At 38.5% G+C, this 23946-nt stretch overlaps 1 protein-coding gene across 18 annotated transcripts in view; it reads left to right on the forward strand.

Annotated features, from left to right (window-relative positions):
- The window catches only part of LOC127977042 (myocyte-specific enhancer factor 2A-like), a 97343-nt gene that overhangs the window by 68849 nt on the left and 4548 nt on the right, over window positions 1-23946 (forward strand). For 5 of the 18 annotated variants that reach the window (XM_052581700.1, XM_052581703.1, XM_052581701.1 and 2 more), the window contains 7 exons: window positions 5837-5968; window positions 6034-6168; window positions 8186-8411; window positions 18396-18583; window positions 20980-21009; window positions 22766-22892; window positions 23134-23257. In XM_052581700.1, coding sequence (XP_052437660.1) covers window positions 5837-5968; window positions 6034-6168; window positions 8186-8411; window positions 18396-18583; window positions 20980-21009; window positions 22766-22892; window positions 23134-23257 — 962 coding nt within the window. The remainder of the gene's footprint in view (window positions 1-5836; window positions 5969-6033; window positions 6169-8185; window positions 8412-18395; window positions 18584-20979; window positions 21010-22765; window positions 22893-23133; window positions 23258-23946) is intronic. The other 13 variants (XM_052581714.1, XM_052581715.1, XM_052581717.1 and 10 more) reach the window with 11 other exon arrangements.

Consider the following 23946-nt stretch of genomic DNA (forward strand, 5'->3'; position numbering starts at 1 on the left):
AGAGAGAGAGAGAGAGAGAGAGAGAGAGAGAGCTGTGCGACAACACTGTTTACAATTAGCGAAAATATTGCTACTCACACAGCCGAGATTTGCTATATGGTATATATTGGTATATATTGCTTTACATGAATGTATGCAGGTAAATAATGTATGCATACAGGTAAAGTAGAATTAACTATATATTAGGGGTGGGACGATACATGTATTCGTACCGAGTCGTCATGGTACGGACATCTCTGTTCAGTGCATGAGGCCTTATAACAAATACAGGCAATTCAACTCCAATCCAGAAGGGGGCGCCCACAGCAATTCAACGCTGTTTGATAACCGGCCGCCAGCAGAAGTGTATGTGAATTTTTTTTTATTCATACTACTTTCCGTTCAAAATCAATGAAAAGAAACTGAGCATAGTAGATTTATTTTTTTTCTTCTGTTCCAAAATCGTATCGAACCGTGACACTCTACATGTGCGACATGCAACCGAGGACAAATAAAAGTGTAAGAGCCGTCCCTTGCACTCAGAGTTGACTACAGCATTAAGTTAAGGGCAGTATTCCTCAACAGATAACAGATTTCCTATCAACATAGATTTTTGTGGGTACTGCTCACTCTCCGCTTTAATAATCATGCTAAACAAAATGCACTGGACACAGTGGTGATGTCATTAGGATTAGCATGCTGCTCAGTGTTGCTACAGGGACTGCGGCTGCTTCACAACTCTGCAGGGCCAAAGATATGGAGATGACTGCTGGAAATGAGGTTAGGACATATTACACCAGCCGCCCAGAGAGAAACCGGGCCTCCATTTTGAATGCAATAATATTTGATTGAGCGTGCAAACATTACAGCAGAGATGGTTTATCTTAGCCAAGATTGTATAAAACACTGTCCACTTCTTTCTCTTTTTCAGTCCCTTCTCCACACACACACACACACACACACACAGCTGCGTCACCATACTGTATGATTTAATCAGAAACGGAGGATAAGCTCTCCACCCTCACTCCACCCATAACACAGCTCGCACTCTATCATCATCCTCCATTCTTTCTCTTTTTCTTTACTTTTTCTTAAGCTTCTGCTTTATTTTGAATGCTGTGCTTTTAGGCCTACATTTTCTGTCTATATTTGAATCTTCCTTTTATCCGTGTGCAGCACATGAATAACTCAAATACAAAAGACCTTTGACAGAATGGGGAGTGTGAGTAAAATGGTTTTTCGAGGTATACTGCTTGCGCAATTTTACTGAGAGTTGTAAGGGAGAGTAGGTAATGAATGAGGCTTATACAGGAGTTTCATATTTGTATTTAAATGCACCAGAAGTGACAGACAGCTTATAATGTTGTTATAATGTTATAACACCTTATTTTAATCAAAGAGTTCTGAAAATTTCAGAATATTAGAATGATTTCTCAAGTTATTTAGAAATATATATATTTTTTATGATCAAAGTAATGCATGTTTTGTGTTTTTAAAGAATTCCCTCCTGCTCACCAGGCCTGCTTTTATTTCATCCAAAATACACCAAAAGCAGTAATATTGTGAATTATTTTTTATATTTAAAATAACTTTCTATTTATATATAAAATGTCATTTATTCCTGTGATCAAAGCTAAATTGTCAGCATCATTACTGCAGTCTAAAGTGATACATGAATCTTCAGAAATCATTCTAATATGCTGATTTGCTGAACAATATATATTTTTTAAATTATTATTATCAATATTTAAAACAGTTGAGTACATTTGAGTAAACCTGAGTACTTCAGGCTTTTTTGATGAATAGAATGATCCAAAGATAAATCTAAAAAAGCTTTGAAACATACACTATCCAAAAGCTTGGAGTCAGTATATGGAGTGCACATGCTTTATGTGTTTTGTGTAAGGTTTTTAGGGTTTTGTCTGAATTTTAACATTAGTGCAATCCTGCTGATAAACACTTTCTCCAGTTTGACATTTCTGGCAAATCATGTCTTTTTTTTTTTATTGAGCTTGATTATGCTTTCTTATGCAAGAGGTTTAAGTTGTTTAACAGTGTTTCTCTTTCCAGTAATCTTTCCAGTGTCTGTTCAGGGAGTGTCTGAGAGAGGGAAGTTGTGTGTTGTAGAAGAGGAATAAAGGGCTTTTTAAACTGTCTGGTTTCTAAGTATGTCTCTCTGTCCCTTTCTTTCGCTATTTAGTTCTCCTTTTATCTCCAACACAGACACACTCACAGATTTAAATGCACTCACTACGCAGTTATGTCGTGCTGGCTTTACGTCAGTGTCTCATTTTTCGTGCGGATTGCCAAAGTCTTATCAATACAGGTCTGGCATGCATTCTATAAAAAAAAAAAAAGAAAAAAAAAGAAATTGGCATGAATATTGGCAGTTGTCCCACTGTCCTGTCTCTGAGCCATGCGGGACATGCTGAACAGATTACACAATATGAGTTTTCTGCTCCCTCTCCAGAACCGCTTACGCCAGCACTGCCCACTCTCCCTTTTTCACACACTCACAATTCAGTCTCTCTCTCACACACACACACACACACACACACACACACCAAATGAGCCAGCCATCCCCAACACTCCGATAACAATAACACTCCATTTCTCTGACAAAACGTACCATATTAGACAATATTAGAACTGATTAAGAAAATGTTAGTTTGTATACTTATCTTTAATACAGTAGATATAGGCAATTCACAACCATCATCATTTATAATTTTTTTTGCAATGGTTGAAAGGATGCTGCATGCAGTTGCCACCTTTGCCTGTTGATGAGAGATCATGGCAGCCGTACATTTAAAGGTGTAATTAAGAATGCAAATGATCCAGTTTAATCAAACTCGTGATCAACCTCATGCCCCCATCTGTGCTTGTATTTAATGGATTCACTTGAGTCGCTCATTGGCAACGTCTTATTGTCTGCTGTAGACAGATTTTGATCACTATGCATAACGCGCCCTTTTATGGCCGTGCTGATGTGTGGAGGCCGCTGATTGGCTGCTTCGTGAGGTGAAGGGGGCTGACAGGTGTTGGGGGAGAGGGACACCTGTTTGGACATGTGCTGATTTAGTGATCCATTTACTGGAGCTGCGGGCAGTGTCTGTGGGACACCCAAAACATGCCAAGCCATTTAAGAAGGACTTACCAGCGTGCCATCCCAGTCCTTCAGACTTCAAAGCACTTGGGGGCATGATGCAGTATGGAAATGCACAAATGTGATCTCTTTTGCAAGACAAAAGGCCTTACTAGTTTTATTGTGTTGCTTTATTTCAGCATATGTCACACCGTCTATGATTTTGACTCACAATATGATTGATTCTATTGATAGTAGACCTTAGTGTCATAATGTTGACAGGAAATGAAAACGAGGCTGTGAGGGACAGAACTTTAGCGTGTTCATTGGTGTAAGGTGTAAGATTTTCTTTGAAATAACTTGGACTCAGGAATTGCTAGTACATTTTACAAATCATTAAAAAGAAATGGCACTCAACACTTTAAATATGCAATTTTGAAGTAGAACAATTGAAATAGTATTTTCTTGTAAAACATATTCTAATAATCTTACATTTGTTTTGTTTAAAGCTTTGAATGTTTTTTTTTCTTTCTTTTTTTTTGTTGCAAAGTACAATGCTAGTAAATGCTAGTTAATGCTAGTAAATATATATATATATATTTTTTTACAAATAATTATGATGAAACGGCTAGTAACACATTGAATTAAACATGAAAATTTTGAGTAGCAAGATTAAAATAGTATTATTACTTGTTTTATTTTTTACAGTGCACTGTTGGTTAACAACATGTCAATTATTCAGCTGACAAAACGTATTTCTAAAGGACTTTCAGTAGTCAAAATCTCAACCAGAGTTCAGAATAAAAAATAAAAAAAATACCTTTATACAGTGCATGGCATTGTGTTTCTGTAAAATTGTTTCTGTTTCTCACATCTCCATTTTCATATGTGTAAAATTCAATATGGCATCTGGTCTGATTAGGGTCTACAATGTAGTTCCATCACATTCTTTGCTCGGAAATGTTGTTGTGCTCATCAGCACTGTGTGCCCATGAGAAGGCCGGCCTGGCGGTCTGTGATTTCCACAGGGGCCCCTCCCTGCCAACTCAGGCCCCAGCGGACGGGTGTGTCCCTAGGGTTACTGTGGAAGTCAGCGGCCCTGCCCTGCTCACACAGACCTCGCTGCCCAGCTCCAGCCACAGCGCTTGCCACATAATGAGCAGGTTGGGAATATAATTTGCAGGTCCCAATGGAATTTGTGGCACTCTGGGGGAGAAAGTGCATAGTTTCACTGGAAAACACAGTGTTTCACAGAGCCACATAGGGCCCTGTAAACAGGAAATGACCGGGGAAGGCGTTGCTCAGAAAAAGCGAGCAAGAGCCACCTTCGGCACCACACTAAATAACTTTATGGTTTCAGATGGGCCCAGAAAAGCCATGTATCTGTAGCTAGAAGCTGTATAGCACTTGCATTTTGTGTTTTGCTTAGGCATAAGCACATTGTGTACATGTATTGATTTTTCCTGTGCATGTGTGTAAATGCACTCTTAGGTTTGAGTTCACACCGTGCAGAAGTTGGTTGCATGTTGTTAAATAAAGTAGATAAGGATCAACAAAGATCTCACTCTACATCACAGAAATACCAGAGGACAGCAGCTGCACTTTAAAGGCACTCTCACACACACCCACACACATACCTACACTCTCACACACATAGTGATAGATGCAAAGACTAAGGGGCTTGTTAGTATATATGTGCTTTGCTTCACTTCCTACCAAACACGACTTTTTTAACATGTAACCTCTGCTGCCAAACCACCCTGAGGTACAGGAGCTCTGTGTACAGTACTTAGAAACAGACCAGGGCTTCAAATGAAGATTTGTAATGGTAATTAATTCTGTAATGCATCTTCTTTTTCCATGAATTGTGTATTTTAAGGACCAAGTAAATATTAAAACAAATTATATAGGCCTTAATTAATGTGTTACCAATAGACAAAAGAAATACAGACTTTTTTTAAATTAAAATCTACAAAAAAGCTTCCGTTCCCTCAGGGTAAAAGGGCTGATATTACAGCATGTGCTCTGCCCTTTGCACTTTGCTCTTAGAATATTCAGTCCTCTCCACACTTAAATAAATATTAGTGACCGGGTTTGATAATCTGTTCAATTTGTACATTGCTTTCATTCTGATAGGCTCTTGTGAGTGGCAGGTGTGCTGAATTACAGCGAGAGAGCTTCTAAAGCACTGCACTCTGGGATCCTCTTATGTGTGTGTGTGTCTTCCAGCTGGGTGGCTTATGATAACTGAAAGATAATGAAATATGCATCACAACACACACATGCTGAGGGAAATGTATGGTCCTAAGAAAGAGAGCAAAGAGGAGGAAGGGAGAAAAACGCAGAGAGAGAAAATACTATTTGGTTTTCCCCAGCCTAATGTTTTTAAGGGAAAGGATAAGGAGTGACAATTCAATTTCCTCCCCAGGGGCTAATGCAGTAGGCATGGCGCAACCATCAGCGTATTAGCTCTTAATGTATTTGCCAAATTATCCATTGAACTGTTACCAGTGCAATTTCAACATCCTGATCTCAGCTCTTCTGTGTTCACTAAACAGCATGCAATTGTAGCAAAGTTCAGTAACTTTATTTCTTTATTCCATTCTGTGAATTATGCATTTTATCAACATGTTCTGCTTTAGATTATCTAAGTAGTTAACTGTCCTATTCACTAATCAATCAATTGTTTTTTCATTGTTTAAATGAACCCAACGATAACAGCTGTTTGGGTTTACGTATGTCTATGTGTGAATTTTCCAATTTCATTTTCAGAAATTAAGAAACAAAGGCCATAATGACTGTGCCAGTCCTGATCCAGATGACTGTTTCGGTCACAGTCCCCTCATGGACGACCGTTTCGGCAAACTAAACGAAGAGAGTGATTTAATGTACAAGCGCTGTGGTGTAAGTACTGCTTCCTCCCTGCCTTTTTGTGTTGATCCCTCTTTTTATGTTGATGTTCACTACAGGCGCTTAACAAGAAAGAACACAGAGGCTGTGATAGCCCGGATCCTGACGCCTCATATGTCCTCACCCCTCACACAGAAGAAAAATATAAAAAAATTAATGAAGAGTTTGATAATATGATGCGAAATCATAAAATCGTAAGTAAATGCAACGTTTTTGCTTGGCTTTGTGGCAGAAAGGAACTCCCCCCTTTCCCACCCTTTTGTCATTGCCTCACCCTGCAACCTCTGTCAACAGTTAAGGACTTTTTTTTTTTTTTTTTTTTTTTTTAAAGCATATTCTTAGTTTTTTTTTTTTTTTTTTTTTTTTGAAACTGCACTTTTTCACATTCATTTTGCAGCCTTTTTCTCTCACCCTAATAAGATCACATTGTTTAAACCTTTCACATTATTAAGATCACAACCTTATTTGATCAAATTCTAAAATAATAAACAGTTTTTAAGTACTACATACAAGTGAGGTATAAAATTGCGATTTTTACTATTACTAGTCAAGTACAGGTATGTTGTTTTAAATGACAAATTATAAAATTTAAGTGAAAAGTTAAATTAGGATTAAATTAACATCACCGATTAGCTTATATTAACCTGCACAAACCTGACCAAATTTATGAATGTAAAAGATTGTGCATATTTAAGGTGTGGATTTTTGGGCTTCATTTTTTTTTTAAGTTTAGTACAAGTGTAATCTATTTACAGTATATATTTTTTTCCGAATCCGGACAGAATGTCTCTGTGTCCACCTTCTGGCAAGAATACTGACAGATTCATTGGTTGAGGTAATTGATGTGTTCTTCCCAGCACTCGCCCCAACAGATCTGGAAATTGAATCTTTTCTCGCGGTGCTGTGCTCTGTCCAGGTCATGTGATGGAGAAGATTTGCCATTGTATAAAGATGGAGAGACTCTCACCGTTTCTCCTCCACTCATTAGAACTGATTTCTTTTAGTCTCACTCTTTCTGGTGGGATGCAACACCTGGGTTTGTTTGTTCATCTCCCTGGACAATTTCTTTAGCCCTTCCAGAACAGAGTCCTAGCACAATCAAATAGCTGAAACCATTTTCAAATCCAAGCTAGTAACATATACAAATAAACCTGGGAGTATTTAGCTACAAAAACTATTTTTGCACGTATATATATATATATATATATATATATATATATATATATATATATTATTATTATTTTTTTTTTTTTTTTTTACTGAGACAATAGTGATCTTATTGGGTGGTGACCATAACATTCTGCACCTTATAGTGGGTGCCAGATGATTGTTTTCACTGCACCGAATGAACATGAACAAAGCTTGAGTTCTGTGTCATTAACACACTAATATTCTCACTAACTGGCTCGCTGCACTATTAAGTGAATGGACACTGACCCTGCTCACACTCACTCTGGATGACTGGATGGATAGTTGATATGATTAAGATGCCAACGTTGCCGTCAAATGATGCAGTTGTTTCACCTCTTTTTTCCCCAATATAAAATGTATGTAGATTTTTTAAAAAGTGTGGGGTTTTTTTGTGTGTGTGTGTGTGTTTTATTTGTTTTACTTTATGAAAATGGCTGAATACAATGCTGGCTATAGCCAATATATTTCAAGATGTTTCCTAAATTTGCATGCCGTTGTAATATTTCTCATCCCAAGATGTTGTTTTATGTATTAAACCTGGGTCAAAATTGGTCTTCCAAGCACAGTCAAAATGACTCCCAATAGGAGAATTGTTTTCCAGGAGTATTTCTCACTTCATGCCAGGCTTTTTGGACAGCCCAAGGTGATCCGGAGATCTCCCTCCTGAGATTACATTTTTCCACCCTGCAATCTATCTCCTGTTTTCCTCCATTGTATGATAAAAGCACCAAAGCCCAGGGGTCATCTTTCACTTCTAGTAAAAGCCTGAAGATATGTGCAGCGTTCCATTATAGGCCATTCTACCTGAATATCCAGGCTAAATGAATCCGAGCGCTGAACAGAACCAACCCGCAACCGTTCTCCGATTGTACAGTTTCTTGTTGAGATATAATTCAGTTATCTGTGTGAATGTCAGTTTTGTTACTGCGATATTTAGATGAAATACAAGCATGACAGGTTGCTTTAAGAGTCTTTGATGCCTCCCACATAAAGCCCTATGTGTGTGTGTCTCTCTTCCAGCCGACGGCCTTGCCCCCGCAGAACTTCTCCATGCATGTGGCTGTGCCAGTGACGAACCCCAACGCCATGTCCTACAACCCCGGGGCCTCTCTGAGCAGCCAGAGCCTGTCGGCCGCCGCTGCCTCTCTGAGTGACGGTGCCATGCTGTCTCCTCCTCAGGGTTCGCTGCACAGAAACGTAGTGTCTGCCGGACCCCCACAAAGGCCCTCCAGCACAGGCAGCGCAGGTTAGTGCTACTCCCTCGACTGCAAAAGTGGGGCAGGTTCTGGGATTCTGAGATTGAAATGGCTTGTATATCAAGAGATGTGTTTTCTGTCTTATTGCTTGGAAAATTCAATACAGATGTTGTTTGTCTACGTCTCATATTGAGAAATCTGTAATAATGGAAGAGTGATGTTGTTTCCCAGTTGCTATGCACAGACATCTATACGTTTCTTGTTATTCTTTGTGTTTCACACCTTCTCAGCACAAGCATGAGATGAGTGCAACGGAAGTGAGATCAATTAGTAGTCTCCTGGAAGTGGTCTCCATGACGACAGCAGGCTTTAATACCATCTGATCTTTAAGCTGGTCTGACAGCAGTGGGCTCTGTGGCTGGGCCGCACCAGCCCTAGTGTGAAGATAGACAGACAGAATGAGTTTCATGCAAATAGTGGATGCATTTACAGTAAATGTGTTTCTGTTACGATAGATGCAACAGAAAGCTTTTTAGATTCATCCCGAACCCCTATGAGGAACCTTGCAACCTGAAAATCCATAAATAGCTGTTTTGCATTTGGCCCTTGTACGCCGTATACGTCTTCAAGTTATAACACGAGTGTTAAATGCATGTTTTTCTGCACTGGACAGATTAGTCATCCTTTTATCTCTGTTGCTATGTAGGAGGGAGGCATGATCATAGTAAAGTGCAAAAACACTGCTGCGCTGCGTCGCTGCAAAATAATGTTTGATGTTCCAACAACACGCATTACTGACCTCAACAATATCCAAACACTCACCCTTCGCAGGCCGGCACACGCTCTCTGGAGGTCGTACTCGTCAGTACAAACATACAAACACTGCTTGAAATCACAACCGCAAGATTTGAGATTATCTTGTGCAGCTAAGATTCCCTGATTCAGATTTGTTTATGTTCACATTTTTAAGCTTTGATGTTGATTTGCTCGTTTTCATGAGTGCTTGCCTTCTGAATATCTTTTAGAGACAACTGAAAGTGAAACTGAAAATATTAAAATAATAAAAAAGTTTTCTATTTTAATATATTTAAAAATGTTTTTGTTTTTTTTATCTCTCTCTCTTTCTCTTGTAATGGGAAAGCTGCATTTTCAGTATCATCACAACAGTCTTCTGGGTCACATGATTCTATAGAAATCATTCTAATATGATGATTTTGTGCTCAAGAAATATTATCAATGTTAAAAGCAGTTTAATATATTTGTGGAAACAGTAGTAATTGAACAGTATTATGTACATATATAGTAATGTATGTACTAAAATGTTAAGGTTGCATTCTATATGTTGCCTGGGCATTGCTATACTGTTGTAAACGTGTTCTAGATGCTAGATTTGTGTTTGTGTGGTTGTTGTTTTGTGGCTGTTGAAAGGCCTACCTTAAGTCTGTATGCCCCATTCATGACCCGGGCCTCTACCTCAGTTATGTTTTTTGATTGCCTGGCAAGTGAAAGTGGTCAGATCAATTAGATGCATAGTATCACACTTGCTAAGCAAGCCACATGATTTGAGTAATCATTTACGTCTGAAGTACAAAGATGTGTACCAAAGTATAACACTTGTTCAGTTTGAGCAATATCAGTTTTTGCTTTCGCAGGTTAGCAGTTTCACTCCTTATAATGGTGTTACATTCAAATGTGTTTGACACACTGAAGGGAGCTGAACGCTGCGTGTGAAGGCTGGCCTGTCACACACATGTACCAACACACTCGGAGATAAAAAATGCAGATGGTTAATCATCTCATTTTGTGCATCTCATTAGGTGACATGCTGGGTCCCCTCACAGAGCTCGCAGTGCCGAGCGGTGTCGGCTCCAGCCCTGTGGGTAAGTCCTCTGGAGTGACTGCATCAGCTCCTGTGTCAATAGATGTTTCGCTTCACAGGGGTTTTTAAATCCGCTTCCTGTTTTTATGATTGATATCGTTGATTTGTAATAGGGGATATCATTTTCAGGACATATGCCGTCCTCTTTCTTCGTCCTAATGGAGCGGCACCATCTTTACCGCCTGCGACCAGATAAGCGGGTCTCCCTCAATCACTTCTCTTCTGCTTAGAGTATAACTGGCATGTTACAGTAGAGCACACCACCCCCTCTTCTCTCTTGATATTTAGAAATCTAGGCCAAACCGTTATGAGCCAGTGATGGATGTTGAAGTGACTCTGCCCTTTATGAGGACATCAGAAGGATATTATCAAGGGTTTTTCTATGGCTTCTCATGAAAAAAAAAAGCATATTACAATTATCATTCACAGAAAACCTCAGAGGTTTTGTGTCACAGGCCTCTGAGCCGAATTTTCCACCCAAATAGAAGAGCATTAAGTTGTGCCAGAGCTGACTTGTGGGTTCAGGCGTTTGATAGAGCGGGTGTAAACAGTCATGTGATGATGGGAAATGGCGGCAGCTGCAAGCGTCTCTGCCCCGCTGCTGGTGTGTACACACACTGTCAAGTCACCAAGGACGCTCAAAAGGTCATGTGTCCAACTGTTCCTCCCTGACAGTTACAAATACAAGGGTTGCCTCCGTACTCTAGTGGGCCGCTCTGTCTATGTCAGCGATAGACTAGGGCTACTTTTTCAACATTACAAAGCACCCAAGCACAAGAGCGTGACTGCTGGAACAACAGGCCATGAGATTCATGCTCTCTCACATGATCTTGAAGATTCCTCCAGCCCTAATTTGCTGCTTTTTTTTCTGGAAAACTTTGAAAAATGATCCCTACAGAAGTCAACCAGGAACATCAGACGCAGTGCAGGTGCAGATTAGATGAAGCTTCCGTTTTGTCTGTGTTTGTGCATGAAACGGTTAACTGTGTTTCAGCAGCTGATTCAGACAGGCAGGTAAATAAACTCAGCATTTCCTTTAAGGCTTCGGCCCTCTGTCTCCATCCCGCCTGGCCCCTTCGAGTTTCCTTCCCCCTATTGACAGGTGCATCTGTTTTCCTGGTACTGTAGCAGTCCTTATAAGGCTGGCGTAAGCCTGCTAGATGCCTGACCCAGCAGAAGCCTGCAGGCATTCGGACCATGACATCCCTCTAAGACTGTTGTGCACAATGACCAGGCAACCTGTCATAAGCATTCTGTGGCAATGAGAGGCAGGGACAGGTGGTATTTAACCATCTTTTTGCCAACTACACACACACAGAGGTATGCACTTACTGAGTGCTAAATGTCCGAGACTCACTTGATTGAATGTACACAGTGGGAGGTAATATTGGCTTTTGAGTCTCTTATGAGATCGTGTATAGTATAACACTCAGAGCTTTTTGGTAATGAATACCTCTGAGTACTTTTTCAGTAACATAAAGGAGAATTCATTGCTTTTATGCGCCCGATGCTTCGCATCAGTCTTTTAATAATTGTCAGACATTTATGAGCCAGTCCCCACAAGCATAGTCCCTTTGCGACAGTAGCGTATCTCTGTAAAAATCAATATTTCGAGATTTGAAACAAGGATGTTGCGAGATAGGGGATATCGAGATATAAATGACACCATTAGTGCTATATCATAATGTAAAAATATATGCACCATTTAAATTATAATTCAGTATTGTAAAGGAATGTTAACTTAGCTATTAATGCTGCCGTCAAGGTTTGGTAAAAAGACATTTAATGAAATGTATTATGAAACTAAACATTGCATTATGTAATAAGAGAACTGGGGAAATTATTTATAAAAAAAAATTGCATAAATACAATTAGTATAAAATTCCTCTGGCAATCAGTCATCAGTGTCCACAGCTCTTTAGTTCGCAAGGGAAATTAAGTCTAGAGAAGAGCATTTCACTAAATATTAGACTGTATACTCTAATATTAAAATTGTAAATTATATTTTACTTTACCTCTACCTGATGTCTTAATTATTTAAAGCATGTTTAAATTATTCTGTTTCGAAAGTTATGACAGCCACTATCTAATGAATATATTCCAACAACAAATAGAAATTTTACAATTTAGAAGAACAAATTTTTAAAACTGCATTATGTGCAATTTACATGTTTGCATACATTAAGTTGAGTGTTAATTATTATGTTTAAAAACAATAGTAATTAAATATGTTTTAATGTTTTTAATAGTATTACTTTATAGTAATGTAAAAGGGTTCCCTATAGTTTAGAGCATAAGTTGTGGTAGATTTATTTTTAATACACGTTAGTTATAACCTAATTTATTTAAAAAGAAAGAGCAATTTGTTCAGTAAACCACTGTTTAATAAAAAAAAAATATGATATACATATATATATATATATATACACATACACACACACATGCACACACACACACACACACAGTACGGTGCCAAAACAACCCCGGCTTTTGACTTCAAGTGGGTGCAAAGGCTTTTCCCATAGGCAAACAGTTAGCAGCAGAAGTGAGAGAGAGAAGCAAAATATAGCTCCGAGAGAGTGAGCACAGTCCCGTGGAACTGTCGCAGATGAGTGGTAGAGAAATGGAGTGTGTGAATCTATGCAGGGACGGCACCCTGTGCTGCCCACGGGAACGCTGCGGTCTTTGCTGTCATCTCAAATGCATGAAACCGCATTTAGTTTTGCCTCTAGTTTGATAAATGTTAAGAATGTTTAGGCCTGCTATAGATTAATATACTTTTGGTGTAGTTTGTTTATTAATTGCCCATAATTAAAGTAATTGTAAGTTAATGTATTTTTTTATTTAGGAAAGATTTGGGGCTATTGCCCAGCCCGCAGTGTCTGGAGGGATTTAAGGTACTGGACGTACAGTGCTTAGTTGACAGTGGCATTATGGGGTGTGGCGAGGAGCGTGTGCCCAGAGGTCTCAGGCCTTTGGCTCTGTGCTCACATAGCGCAGCCTTTAGATCTCCGATCACATGGCGCAGCTGCTGTTTGTTCCAAACAGCCTGGACCAGCGTGGCTGCCTTGGAGAGGAACCACTTCAGTGCTCCTGTCAGATGGCCATTCCTTGCATACTTCTGATTTTTCACAAGCAGAAGGCACCGAGGGAGCAGGGACATCTCAGAGCAGAGCCTGCAGGAATGCGGCTCACAGCACTCTTCTTCTGCTCTCTCCGCTGTGTAGAGCGACCTCATATTGCCTGAATGAGTTCAGTGCAGTGCTCTGATCACCAGTTAAGCCAAAGGAATGGTGAAGAGGATCCAAGCGTTAATCCAGGCACATACACTGGCTCTCCTCTTCAGTGAAAGAAAGCTTTTTCATCATGTTGACATGCCCAGCTGGGGTGCAAATGAATCTTTTTGTTCGTGAAATATCAGGCTCGTGTTGCAGCAAAATTCTTTCTCTTTTGAAGCGATTCGGTGTTACCTAACTATGTACAGTTGCTGGAGGTCAGGATGAATCATCAGCACTGTGAAACAAAATGGCTTAGTTTCCCCTCAGAGTTCTCTGATATAGGAGCTCAGCACGGTTCCAGCAGAATGTTTGGTTTCGGATCATTTTCGTTTCAGATTTTATTTTGTTGTTGACTTTTGCAGGGAACAGAAGGCCTAGTTTCTCTCAAAGTACCCAGATTCCATTGTTGACTAACAAATCATCGGCATGTTTTATTTTAAAATTGATCTGAAAGAGAAGAATATCTCTTCCCACTTGGTGAATTTTAAAGTCGATCTAGACCCGGACTTAAGCAGTGGTTACACAAAATTGTATTATTTATTTTATTTAGTTTAAATGTAGAATATATTTGTATATTTGTGTATATATTTTTTTTAGTAACCATTATATATTTATTTATTATAATTACATACAGTATTATATAATTGTTTTTTTTATTATTATTATTATTGATATGTTTTTTTTTTTATCATCATTTAAACTGTTTTTAATTCATCTAAAAAATATAAGTGTAGTTTAATTACATGTCATAGCAGTACATAGTAAACTTGCATATGGCAACTCATCAACTAAATGTTTTTGTCTGTTGTCCCAGCATACTTTAACATCTGTCCTGGTTCCTTAAGCACAGGTTCTGCAGTTCTGTATGATGTTTATTTGTGTGTGTGTAAATACAGAATGGAGACAGCCCAGCACAAAACCACTTATGGCTCAAGAGCCCACAACTCCAGAAGGTGAACTAGTCCTCAATGTTTTGTGCTCAATCTCCTTTGATCCAAGGGAGCTTTCGATCATCTCCATCTGAACAGCACCACTTCTAAGTTCTGTGTAAGGGTTTGCGCTTCAGAATTGGATAACCACGAGTACGTAACATGTCGAGACCTTGTGTTTTCTCATAATGCTGGAGTTTTAAGTATTAAAGAGCTAAATTGCCCTGTATTCAGTATGTTCAAGCAGCAAAGTTGCTAGTGTGGCAGCCTAATTTAATTAAAAGTGAAACGATTTGAAGTCTTAGAAAATTAGATGTGCTTTCGTCATGGGATCATAGAGGTGTGGCTGAAGAGTAGTGGAAGAGCAGATCCCACACATTCAATTAGTGCATTGCAATAAATTTGGCACTATGACCTGATGTGTTAAAGACACCTTATTCAAGCTGACAAGAGCAAGATCTCAGCTTTGCAGATCATGCCGAAGTGCACAATGCGTGATCGTGCACAAAGAGGAAGTGATGCAAACATAATGGTTCCAGAAATACATCATTTGTGTTCTGATGAGCACCAATTAGCAATCTGATGAGCCGATCTTTGTGGCCATCTCGAATTCAGTTTTGAGTAGCGTGCACAGATGTGCTTTTTGGCCGTTCAAGACCCCCTCTGTTAAAAATGAGGGTGTGTTTGTAGTTGTAACTCTGTTATGCGATGTGCCTAGAAGCTACACCACGTCTTTCATTAATACTAAAGAATTATAAGCTGTTGGGGAGCAATTTAAAGCCCTTTTTTGTGTCAAAAGATTGTTTCTTGAAAGAGCATTTATATGCCAGTTACTTGAGGTCCACATCATCCTGATCCAGTGCTCTGTTTTTTTTTTTTTTTGATTCCTCCATGGAGGTATTACAAGTTATGTTTATTTTTTTGTACAAAAGGGCTCTCCAAGTAAAATAAGAATTGGATTTTTTTTTTTTTTTTTTGCATCAACAGTTTGAACTCTTTTCCCAGCTCACATTGTTCCTGTGCATGATTTCCGGAGCCAAAACAATATGGCTGCACCCGTTGAAGAGGTACTGTTCAGCCTCATTAATTAAGACTATAATTAGAATTTGGACTCTGTTCCTCTTAATCTATTAGCGAGGTAAAGCTTTGATTCTGAAATCCATTAGTCTTTTCTCATTCATTTCTGCTTTGCCCCTTTGAAGACACAAACGTTGCTGAATGTAGTGATGACTTAAAAATGGTTAGGACGTATCTGGTGCTTTATATCCAAACAGCCTTGCTTGCTTTGGAAAAAAACAAACAAAAAAAAACAAATGATTTGTTTTGTAAAAGCGGGTCATTATATAACCATGCTCTCATAGGATCATGCATCATACTCAGAGCTGAAAGAGAGACTTATTTTTTGAGGTTAAGCAGTATTGTTTAAGACAGGTATTACTCTTCTGTATTTGGTGTTCATTTAGGAATTGTGACACTGGGTTCACTCTGATCTGTTTGAGAGGATTCAGTATGCGACTTACACAGAGCGAAGAGGTGGGGACGCTGGTTACAGCTCAGAATCAGAGCAGCTTATGTCTCAGTAGGGCCTCAGTTACACATTCCACCTTTTTGAGAGCAGGCGCCTTTTTCAGAAATTGGGAGCATTTCAACGTAATGATATCATCCTCCCTCCTTTTGATCATTATCTGAATAATGCACTGCCGCTGTGCTTTTTTACAGTAATTACAAGATATTTTCCTCCCTCTCACTACAGGGTCACACACTCCAGTGCTCATATTCCTCTTATATTTCCTGTCAACTGAGTGAACGTTTACAGTACCAGCCAAAAAAAAAGACACCTGCTTGTTCTGCATTTAGTCATCAAAGTATTACATGGGTAACAAAGAATACACACACACACACACACACACACACACATATATTATTTTATATACAGTATGCATGAGTTTTATATTATATAGTATAGATAATATAGTTGTAAATGTGTTTTTTCTTTTACAAATGTAAAAATAATTGGAATTTATAACTTGCAGTTATTATATTTTTTTATTTGGATATTACATAATAAAAAAATCGAATTATGCAGTTCAGTTATTTATCATGGTAAATATATCTGTAAGAACAATGAACATAAATGTTTCTATTCTGCCTTATGTATGCATTATATATTTCTACTTCTACTTATATTGAATTATTCTTAATTTTCTGTGTCAAATTAAATAAAAGCATCTGCAAAATAAATAGGCTAAATGTTAATGTTCTACTAGTTTTGTGAATGGTATTATTATTCTCAGACAACTGACATAACATCTGATGTAGTCCTCAAGTTTTTAATTACAGCCCACAAAAAGTTTGCTTTTGTTTGTTGATCCAAGTTAGATGAGTGATATGGGTTTGAGAATCTAGAGAACACAGAAAACTGCATGAAGGTTTAACTTAAACTGAAATTCACTTGCAATCTGGTATTGAGGCGAGACGCCTTGGTGACCCGGTGAGTAGTGAACTTGCACGGACATGTTATCTGCAAGTAAGTTCAAATCTCGCTTTGGTCATTTCCTGAACCCACTTCTCTTGATTGTTTCCTGTCTGTATTTGAGTATTTCTCTCTATAGCCCAGAAATAAAAAGCATATATTAAAAATTGAGCTGTGAGAATTACGTGTGCGTGTCACTCTCAGCAGAGGTGTTTTAACGGAGACACAGTGGGTGCATGTCTCTGCTCTCTGTCTCTCTGATGATGGCCTTCTCTCTCGCTGTCCCACATCAAGCCCCAACAGGAAATGAGCATTGGGTGGGGGGCAGAAAAAGCCCCTTGACTAACATTTAATCAAGCTGCTGTTGTGGAGAAAAACACACGGAAATGACATTGCACTTTGCTGTATGCACATTTCCAAGGAAATGGAAATTAAATGGACCTTTACTGAAGACCAAAAGGCATCGCACTTGTTTGCCTGATGGCTGTTGTTGAGTTGCTCAGCGTTTTTCATACTGACAAAGAAAACATCGAAACTGAGACCTTAGGGGTGACTGTGCTTTTGGGTTTGAACGTCGGCCAATTGTAATTCCTGTGTTTGTCTTTGGAGGTTACGCATTGTGTGGGTAAATGACCCATGATTGTTAGAGAATATTTCAGATGGTTGTGTGAAGGAACTTGCTAACAATGCGGGCCAGCAGATGGTAGAAAGACATCTTTGTAAAGCTCTGACGTTCACATGAAACCAGAAACCCGCAATATATATAGTATACGGGTGTGAGGTCAGTCAGGTGCGGACTTGATGGATTAGCCTGTTCGTTCTCATGTGATGACTTCATTCGCTCACAAACTGTTCAGTATTTGTTGTTGATGTTCTGCAGACTGATGTTGGGTTCCTCTCATTGTGCCTTTTTGGGTCATTACGGCATGTGCTAACATTTAAACATCCCCCGTTTGCGCTAGATTCAGAAAGTTCCCAATAAAAGTAGCTGCAGTTCGAAGTAGGAATGGCAAAGTACAGCAGATGTAAACATACCATTGACACCCTACCAAAGTTTTTAGATTTCTTCTCTAAAATGGCACTTTAATTGCCTTTGATAGCAGTGAATGGCTGCACTCAGTTGTAATGACTTTAGCCATTCCTTCTTAAAGAGCTCAAGTCACACTACATTTGTTAAACTGAATTGCTTTCCTCATCCTGGGACACACAAAGCCAGCTTTGACGCCATTGTACACCAACAGAACCAAAGGCTCATCAATTTCAAAATTTATGTTTTATTTTCGTAAATGTGCGGGATAATTAGCAGAGTCTTATTAGAACTTTCCCAGAGGGTCGGGAACACTTAACGTTGCGTGCTATGAGATGCTACGACTGCAGCTGGGAAATGGCATGCTGTCCAATCGACTGATGGCTGTTGGGGATTGGTCGATTAGAGCACAATCCCATGATGCTTTCCACCCGTATGTGTGTCTCAGCAGGAAACGGCTTCGTTAACCCGAGGGGCTCGCCGGGGCTTCTGGGTACACCCAGCGGGAACGGGCTTGGTAAAGGCATGCATGCGAAGTCATCGCCGCCACCGGGGGGCAACATGGGCATCGGCGGCCGCAAGCCAGACTTGAGAGTCGTCATCCCCCCATCCAGCAAGGGCATGATGCCACCCCTGGTGAGTATGGAAGAATAGATTCTTCATCCACACACCCATGAGATTGTTGCTTTCAAAAAAATGCTTGAAAAAGATGTCGATCAGCACACAAGCATTTAAAATGATGGTCTTTACATCAGATCAGTGTAATGACACTAAAATAGTCTCAATGAAACAACAAGCAGAGCAGTCAGAAATCCAGGTACCCTCACTCCTTCTATTATTCATTTAGAAATTAGAGGGCCTCTCGAATGATTATAATTAAGGTGCAGAGAGCTCTGGCCACATTCAGCACCGGAGGCTACACCCGGCTGGCAGCCTCATTAATCACTCAGATATAAAATGGGAATCAGAAAAAAAGATGATGATGATGATTATTATTGTTTAAATACGGTCAATAATTGGTTTGTTTCAACTGTAGAAGCCGCTCAGGTTTCTTCCGCAGCACTGCACGTGTACAGAATCTTGTTTGGTAAATAGCATTGAGGTTATGCAGGGCTCTCTTAGCTCAGCGTAAATATACATATGCATGCGAGTGTATGGAATAGCACGCCAGCATCTGGAAGCAGTACAGTTTCTTACCAGCCATGAATCAAAACAAATCCCACATGCCAAGCTCGTGGCATCTGAAGTCATCAGTAGTAAGAAGCCCAGAGGATTATTCATTTTATGTTTATTTGCGTATATGGCGAGTGTCCTTTTGAGAGTGTGTGTGTGATAATGAACTGCCTCAGACAGACTAAGGCAAGGCCTGTGAGTGTGCCTGCAGACAGGCTGTCATTAGAACATAATGGTATTAAATTAATCACATCACAGTGTGACAGAGTGGGGATGAAGGCTTAATCAGAAGCCCAGAGTGTGAGCCAGATAATATCTTGTCGCCCTTGTCGTGTCTCCCCACTGTTATTGATTGAGTGCTGGTATTAAGACAGCACTGGCCCCGCACTACTGAGGAGAAAGTTTAATGTCCTCGATACAGTACAACTCTACTCAGTCAGCTGGCTTCGAACAAAGAGATATATGCACATGATAAGAGACGAAAATTAACACCTTCTAATTTGGGCCAAAAGTACACATTACAGTGAAAAAGTAAGTGATATAATCTTGTTGACAGTTTGTTTTTCCCCTATTGTCTGTAATCACCAATCTATTCTATTTTTAATGGTTATTACTTCCTGGATTTAATTTATTTTCATACTTTATTGAATGCAATTGTTTTGTTTCATTTAATATGCTTAATTGCAACAGGTTTTTTTTTTTTTTTTTTTTTTTTTTGCAAAATGAAAAAATAAAATAAAATACATTAAACACTTGAATATACATGGAGAAATAGAACAGGAAAAAAAAGTCTAGTTTTGCAATTTGGAGTGACATTACTATTGCCTGGAAAAATAGTACTATTTGTTCAAATACATACAGAACTGTGCAAAAGTCTTAAGCCACTAGTATTTTCACAAACAACAAAAAATGGTCAGTTATTTCAGTTATCTTTTGCTGTAGTGTGTCAGTAGGAAATAACAGTTTACATTTACATACAGAACGAACTGAGACAGACTAAGTCCAGGAGAACTGTGGCAATGTCTCCAAGCTGCTTCAAGAAAATACTAGTGGCTTAAGACTTTTGCACTGTATATATATTTTTTTTTTAATTTAAACAACAATAATAAAATATATAATAATAAAAATAATACAAAATTAGTATTATTTAAAATGTATTATAAAATTACAAAGAAATATTTCTACATAATTTAAAATATGAACTTGTGAATGTATATATCATATACAGTATGTATATATGCTCATTTATTCTTATATTCTCATGAGTTATCAGCTACATTTTCTACATTTCATTTGTCTTAGTGTTTATTGTTCGCCTCTTGTAAATAATCAATTAAGGCAAGTGGAGGCCTCTGCCAATGGATGAATGATTGATGGAGCTATTGGACACACAAGCTCATGTATAGATGAGTGTCTGAGGTGAAAGGTTAAGAACATCCTAGCTCTGAGGTCAAGCTCCTTAATGATTTTCTTTTCCTTCTAAGGACTGAAAAAAAGAAAGATAAACTATTATTTCCTCTTACTCCACTATTACTCTCCCTTTGTTCAGCATTTTGCACTGGAAGTTGTCTTGCATTTACCTAATTGCTGTGTCGGACAAACCACATGGCCATAAGGAATAAAAACATTGTCTATTTAGTGCCAACAAATTTGACTTTTCATTTGAATTTGACTCTGAATTTGAATTTCCAGTTTTACTGCAAGTAACCTGAGGCAGCGTTCGGTTCACGCTTCTGTCTCTGAATTTGAATAAGTTAGTTTAAAGGCACGTCCTGGTGAGAATGGTGGGTTGACCCTGCTGAGCTATAGGTGTGCCACCTGGCTCTATACTGACAGCATCTGCTCTTTTCTGTTGGAAGCAGTCGGAGGAGGAAGAGATGGAGCTGGTGGTGAGTTTCACAGAATGCCTTGGGAGGGCTGATAAGCTTTTTAAAATAATACTTCTTTAACAAGCAAAGCCACACTTAGCTTAGAGAAATGACTCCTGTGCTTGCGATGAAAATCGACTAAACCCGCCATGAACTGGATGAACTTACGAGTGTTGTGCGGATGTCTGGTCTGTGTTGTTTGTGACTCACACTGCATGTTCTGAGCCTTTTTAAGGAAGTTAAAAAGACCCACAGTATGTCCAGAAACGTATTGTTTTAAAGGAAGAGTGTTGTGGGTGTATTCGAAGAAAGGAGAATGATGTATCCATAAAATTCCCAAAGATGCAATCATCAGTAATTATTTAATATTCCCATAAGATCTCGCCAATAAACCTGGTATTAGTTTTAATATTGAAGCAACATAAAAGTGTGGATCAATCAAAGCAGAATGTTAAGAAACACAATCCACATAAAAAAATGTTATTGCACTCAACATATTTGAGCATCACCCAAATTCTTATTCTCTTGTGTTTCTTGTTTTTTTGGCCTGGGCAGTGATTGCTTTACTTGTGATGATGTTGGTAAAATGGAGTCGAGTCCAAAATGATGTAATCAGTTGAGGAGAATGCCAAATGCTGTCAGAGAATATTTTCACTAGCAAGAGGAAACTAATGTGAATGCATTTTACAATACTGAAACAAATCCAGGCTTAAATTAGGACCAATACAACTGTTCTGTAGAATCTGCATTACACTGTTATTTATTTATTTTATAAAGCACTTAAAATAAAGTAAAACCTCTCTAATAATATTTTAAATAATTTAGATATTGTTTGAGACTGTACATAATGTTCCTCTCAAACTCAATGTAGATTGAATATTCATCTGCTAATGTAAAACTGAGCAAAATTGCACTGAATTGAATATGCATCTCCAAGTTATTTTCTCTCTCTCTCTCTCTCTCTCTCTCTCTCTCTCTCTGTGTGTGTGTGTGTGTGTGTGTGTGTGTGTGTGTGTGTGTGAGGGCACTGCATGTACACGTTTGGCTTGGGGTGACTATGTAATTTCACTGCTTGCTGGATACTTGTATAATAAATTTTCGGATTCCAATAAATAAACTTAGATTTCTTTAATATCAGTAATATATTATTTGTTTCTCCTGAGAAAAAGACTACATTTATCTGACATCTCCCCAGAGTTTCAGAAGAAACCACAACTGAGTCTCAAACTGTGCTCAGATTTAAATATGAACATTTTCCTCATAATTGTCCCACAGCTTTGAATGAGCAAGCTCTGAGCATTTTTTCCATGGAAACCGATCAAGTTACTGATAAGAACATTTTTGAGACATTGGCAGTAATCAGAAAGAGAGTATTGTTTTCTTATATGTGAATGTGTTTTGGACTTGCCTGTATCCGTGTGTTTAAGTCAGTTTAATGCATATGCCTTACCAAAAATGTGCAGAGATCTTGTAGACAGTCGTACCACATTTCTAAGTCATTCTGTAGAGTCTTATATTTTATATAATATTTTATTACATTGTCCAGGGGCTTCTGAATTGAATCTGTTTAACTGAAGGCAACCTGCAATACAATTTGATTTCTAACTAGAATGAATCTGCAGCGCCTCTTATTGGCGGAAAATGGTATTACCATGTAATTTCCACCAACATCACACTATTCTGATGACAGTGCTTAACATGGTTGGTTAGTGTTTGCATGTATGTTTATGATGGGATTTGTATCTCATTAAGTTTGTGTATTTTGCCCTTTGTACAGAACACCCAGAGGATAAGCATTTCCCAGTCGACCCAGCCTCTGGCCACGCCGGTGGTCTCTGTCACCACCCCGAGTCTGCCACCACAAGGCCTGGTCTACTCAGGCATGCCCACTGCCTACAACTCTGGTGAATATAAAAAAGTCATTCTTTGTTTTATAATGTATGCATTCATTCATAGTTTGATTTAATTTCATTCTTCTCTGAGTGGCTTAATAAACAAGAGTAAGACCCTACAATTAATGACATCATCCAGCTCCGAGCTCAGCGCATAACAAAACTATTTGAAACACTTGACTGTGTGAGTGCAGAGGTGTTTGAGTGACTCATAAACTCTGGTGTTGATTGTTGTTGTGTTGTTTTGCTCTAGAATACTCCCTGAGCAGTGCTGAGCTCTCCTCTCTGCAAGGCTTTGGCTCTCCAGGGCTCTCTATAGGCTCAATGTCGGCATGGCAACAGCATCAACTGGGCCAGGCAGCTCTCAGCTCGCTGGTGTGAGTAACAAAGCTGTGTGCAGTCACACACAGGTTTGCAGAACACTAACCAATGTGCCCAGGCACGAGGTCAAACGCATTCTTAGTTGCCATATGTTTTAATTTTATTTTATTATATACCTGAAGGGTTATTGATGTTTTAATATTAGAGACAAACCAGTGGCATGAGGTTAGGGTGGGACTATTTGTTTTGCCACGTATTAATAGCTTATGTCACTGTGCTTGTCAAGGAAATTTATCTTGTTTTAAAGATATTCAGTAAGTATTATTTTATATTTTTTTGCAGCATGGAAGCCAAAAAATTTGACTTTTAACCTTTTTGTATGGAACTTTTTTTATTATTATTATTATTTTTTTAAATTTTTGGTTTTAGATTTTAGATTTGTAATGAATACATAATGTAATGAATATTAATGTCATGATACTATTTATACAGATTTAAATATTTATTTTTAATTAATTTAACAAATCGTGTCCTAAAAAGTTTGTTTTTCTTTATGCATATGATTTAAATTCTTTAAAAAAAGATAGATAGATAGATAGATAGATAGATAGATAGATAGATAGATGGTGGTATAGAAAGATATGCATTTATATAACTATATGTCTGTGTAGATTCTCTGTAATTTCAGAGTGCGTGACTCACAGACAGAAAAAAAAAACACACAAAAAAACTCAAATGTTATGTT

Source organism: Carassius gibelio, chromosome B18, assembly GCF_023724105.1.
Source record: "Carassius gibelio isolate Cgi1373 ecotype wild population from Czech Republic chromosome B18, carGib1.2-hapl.c, whole genome shotgun sequence".
Taxonomy (NCBI): domain Eukaryota; kingdom Metazoa; phylum Chordata; class Actinopteri; order Cypriniformes; family Cyprinidae; genus Carassius; species Carassius gibelio.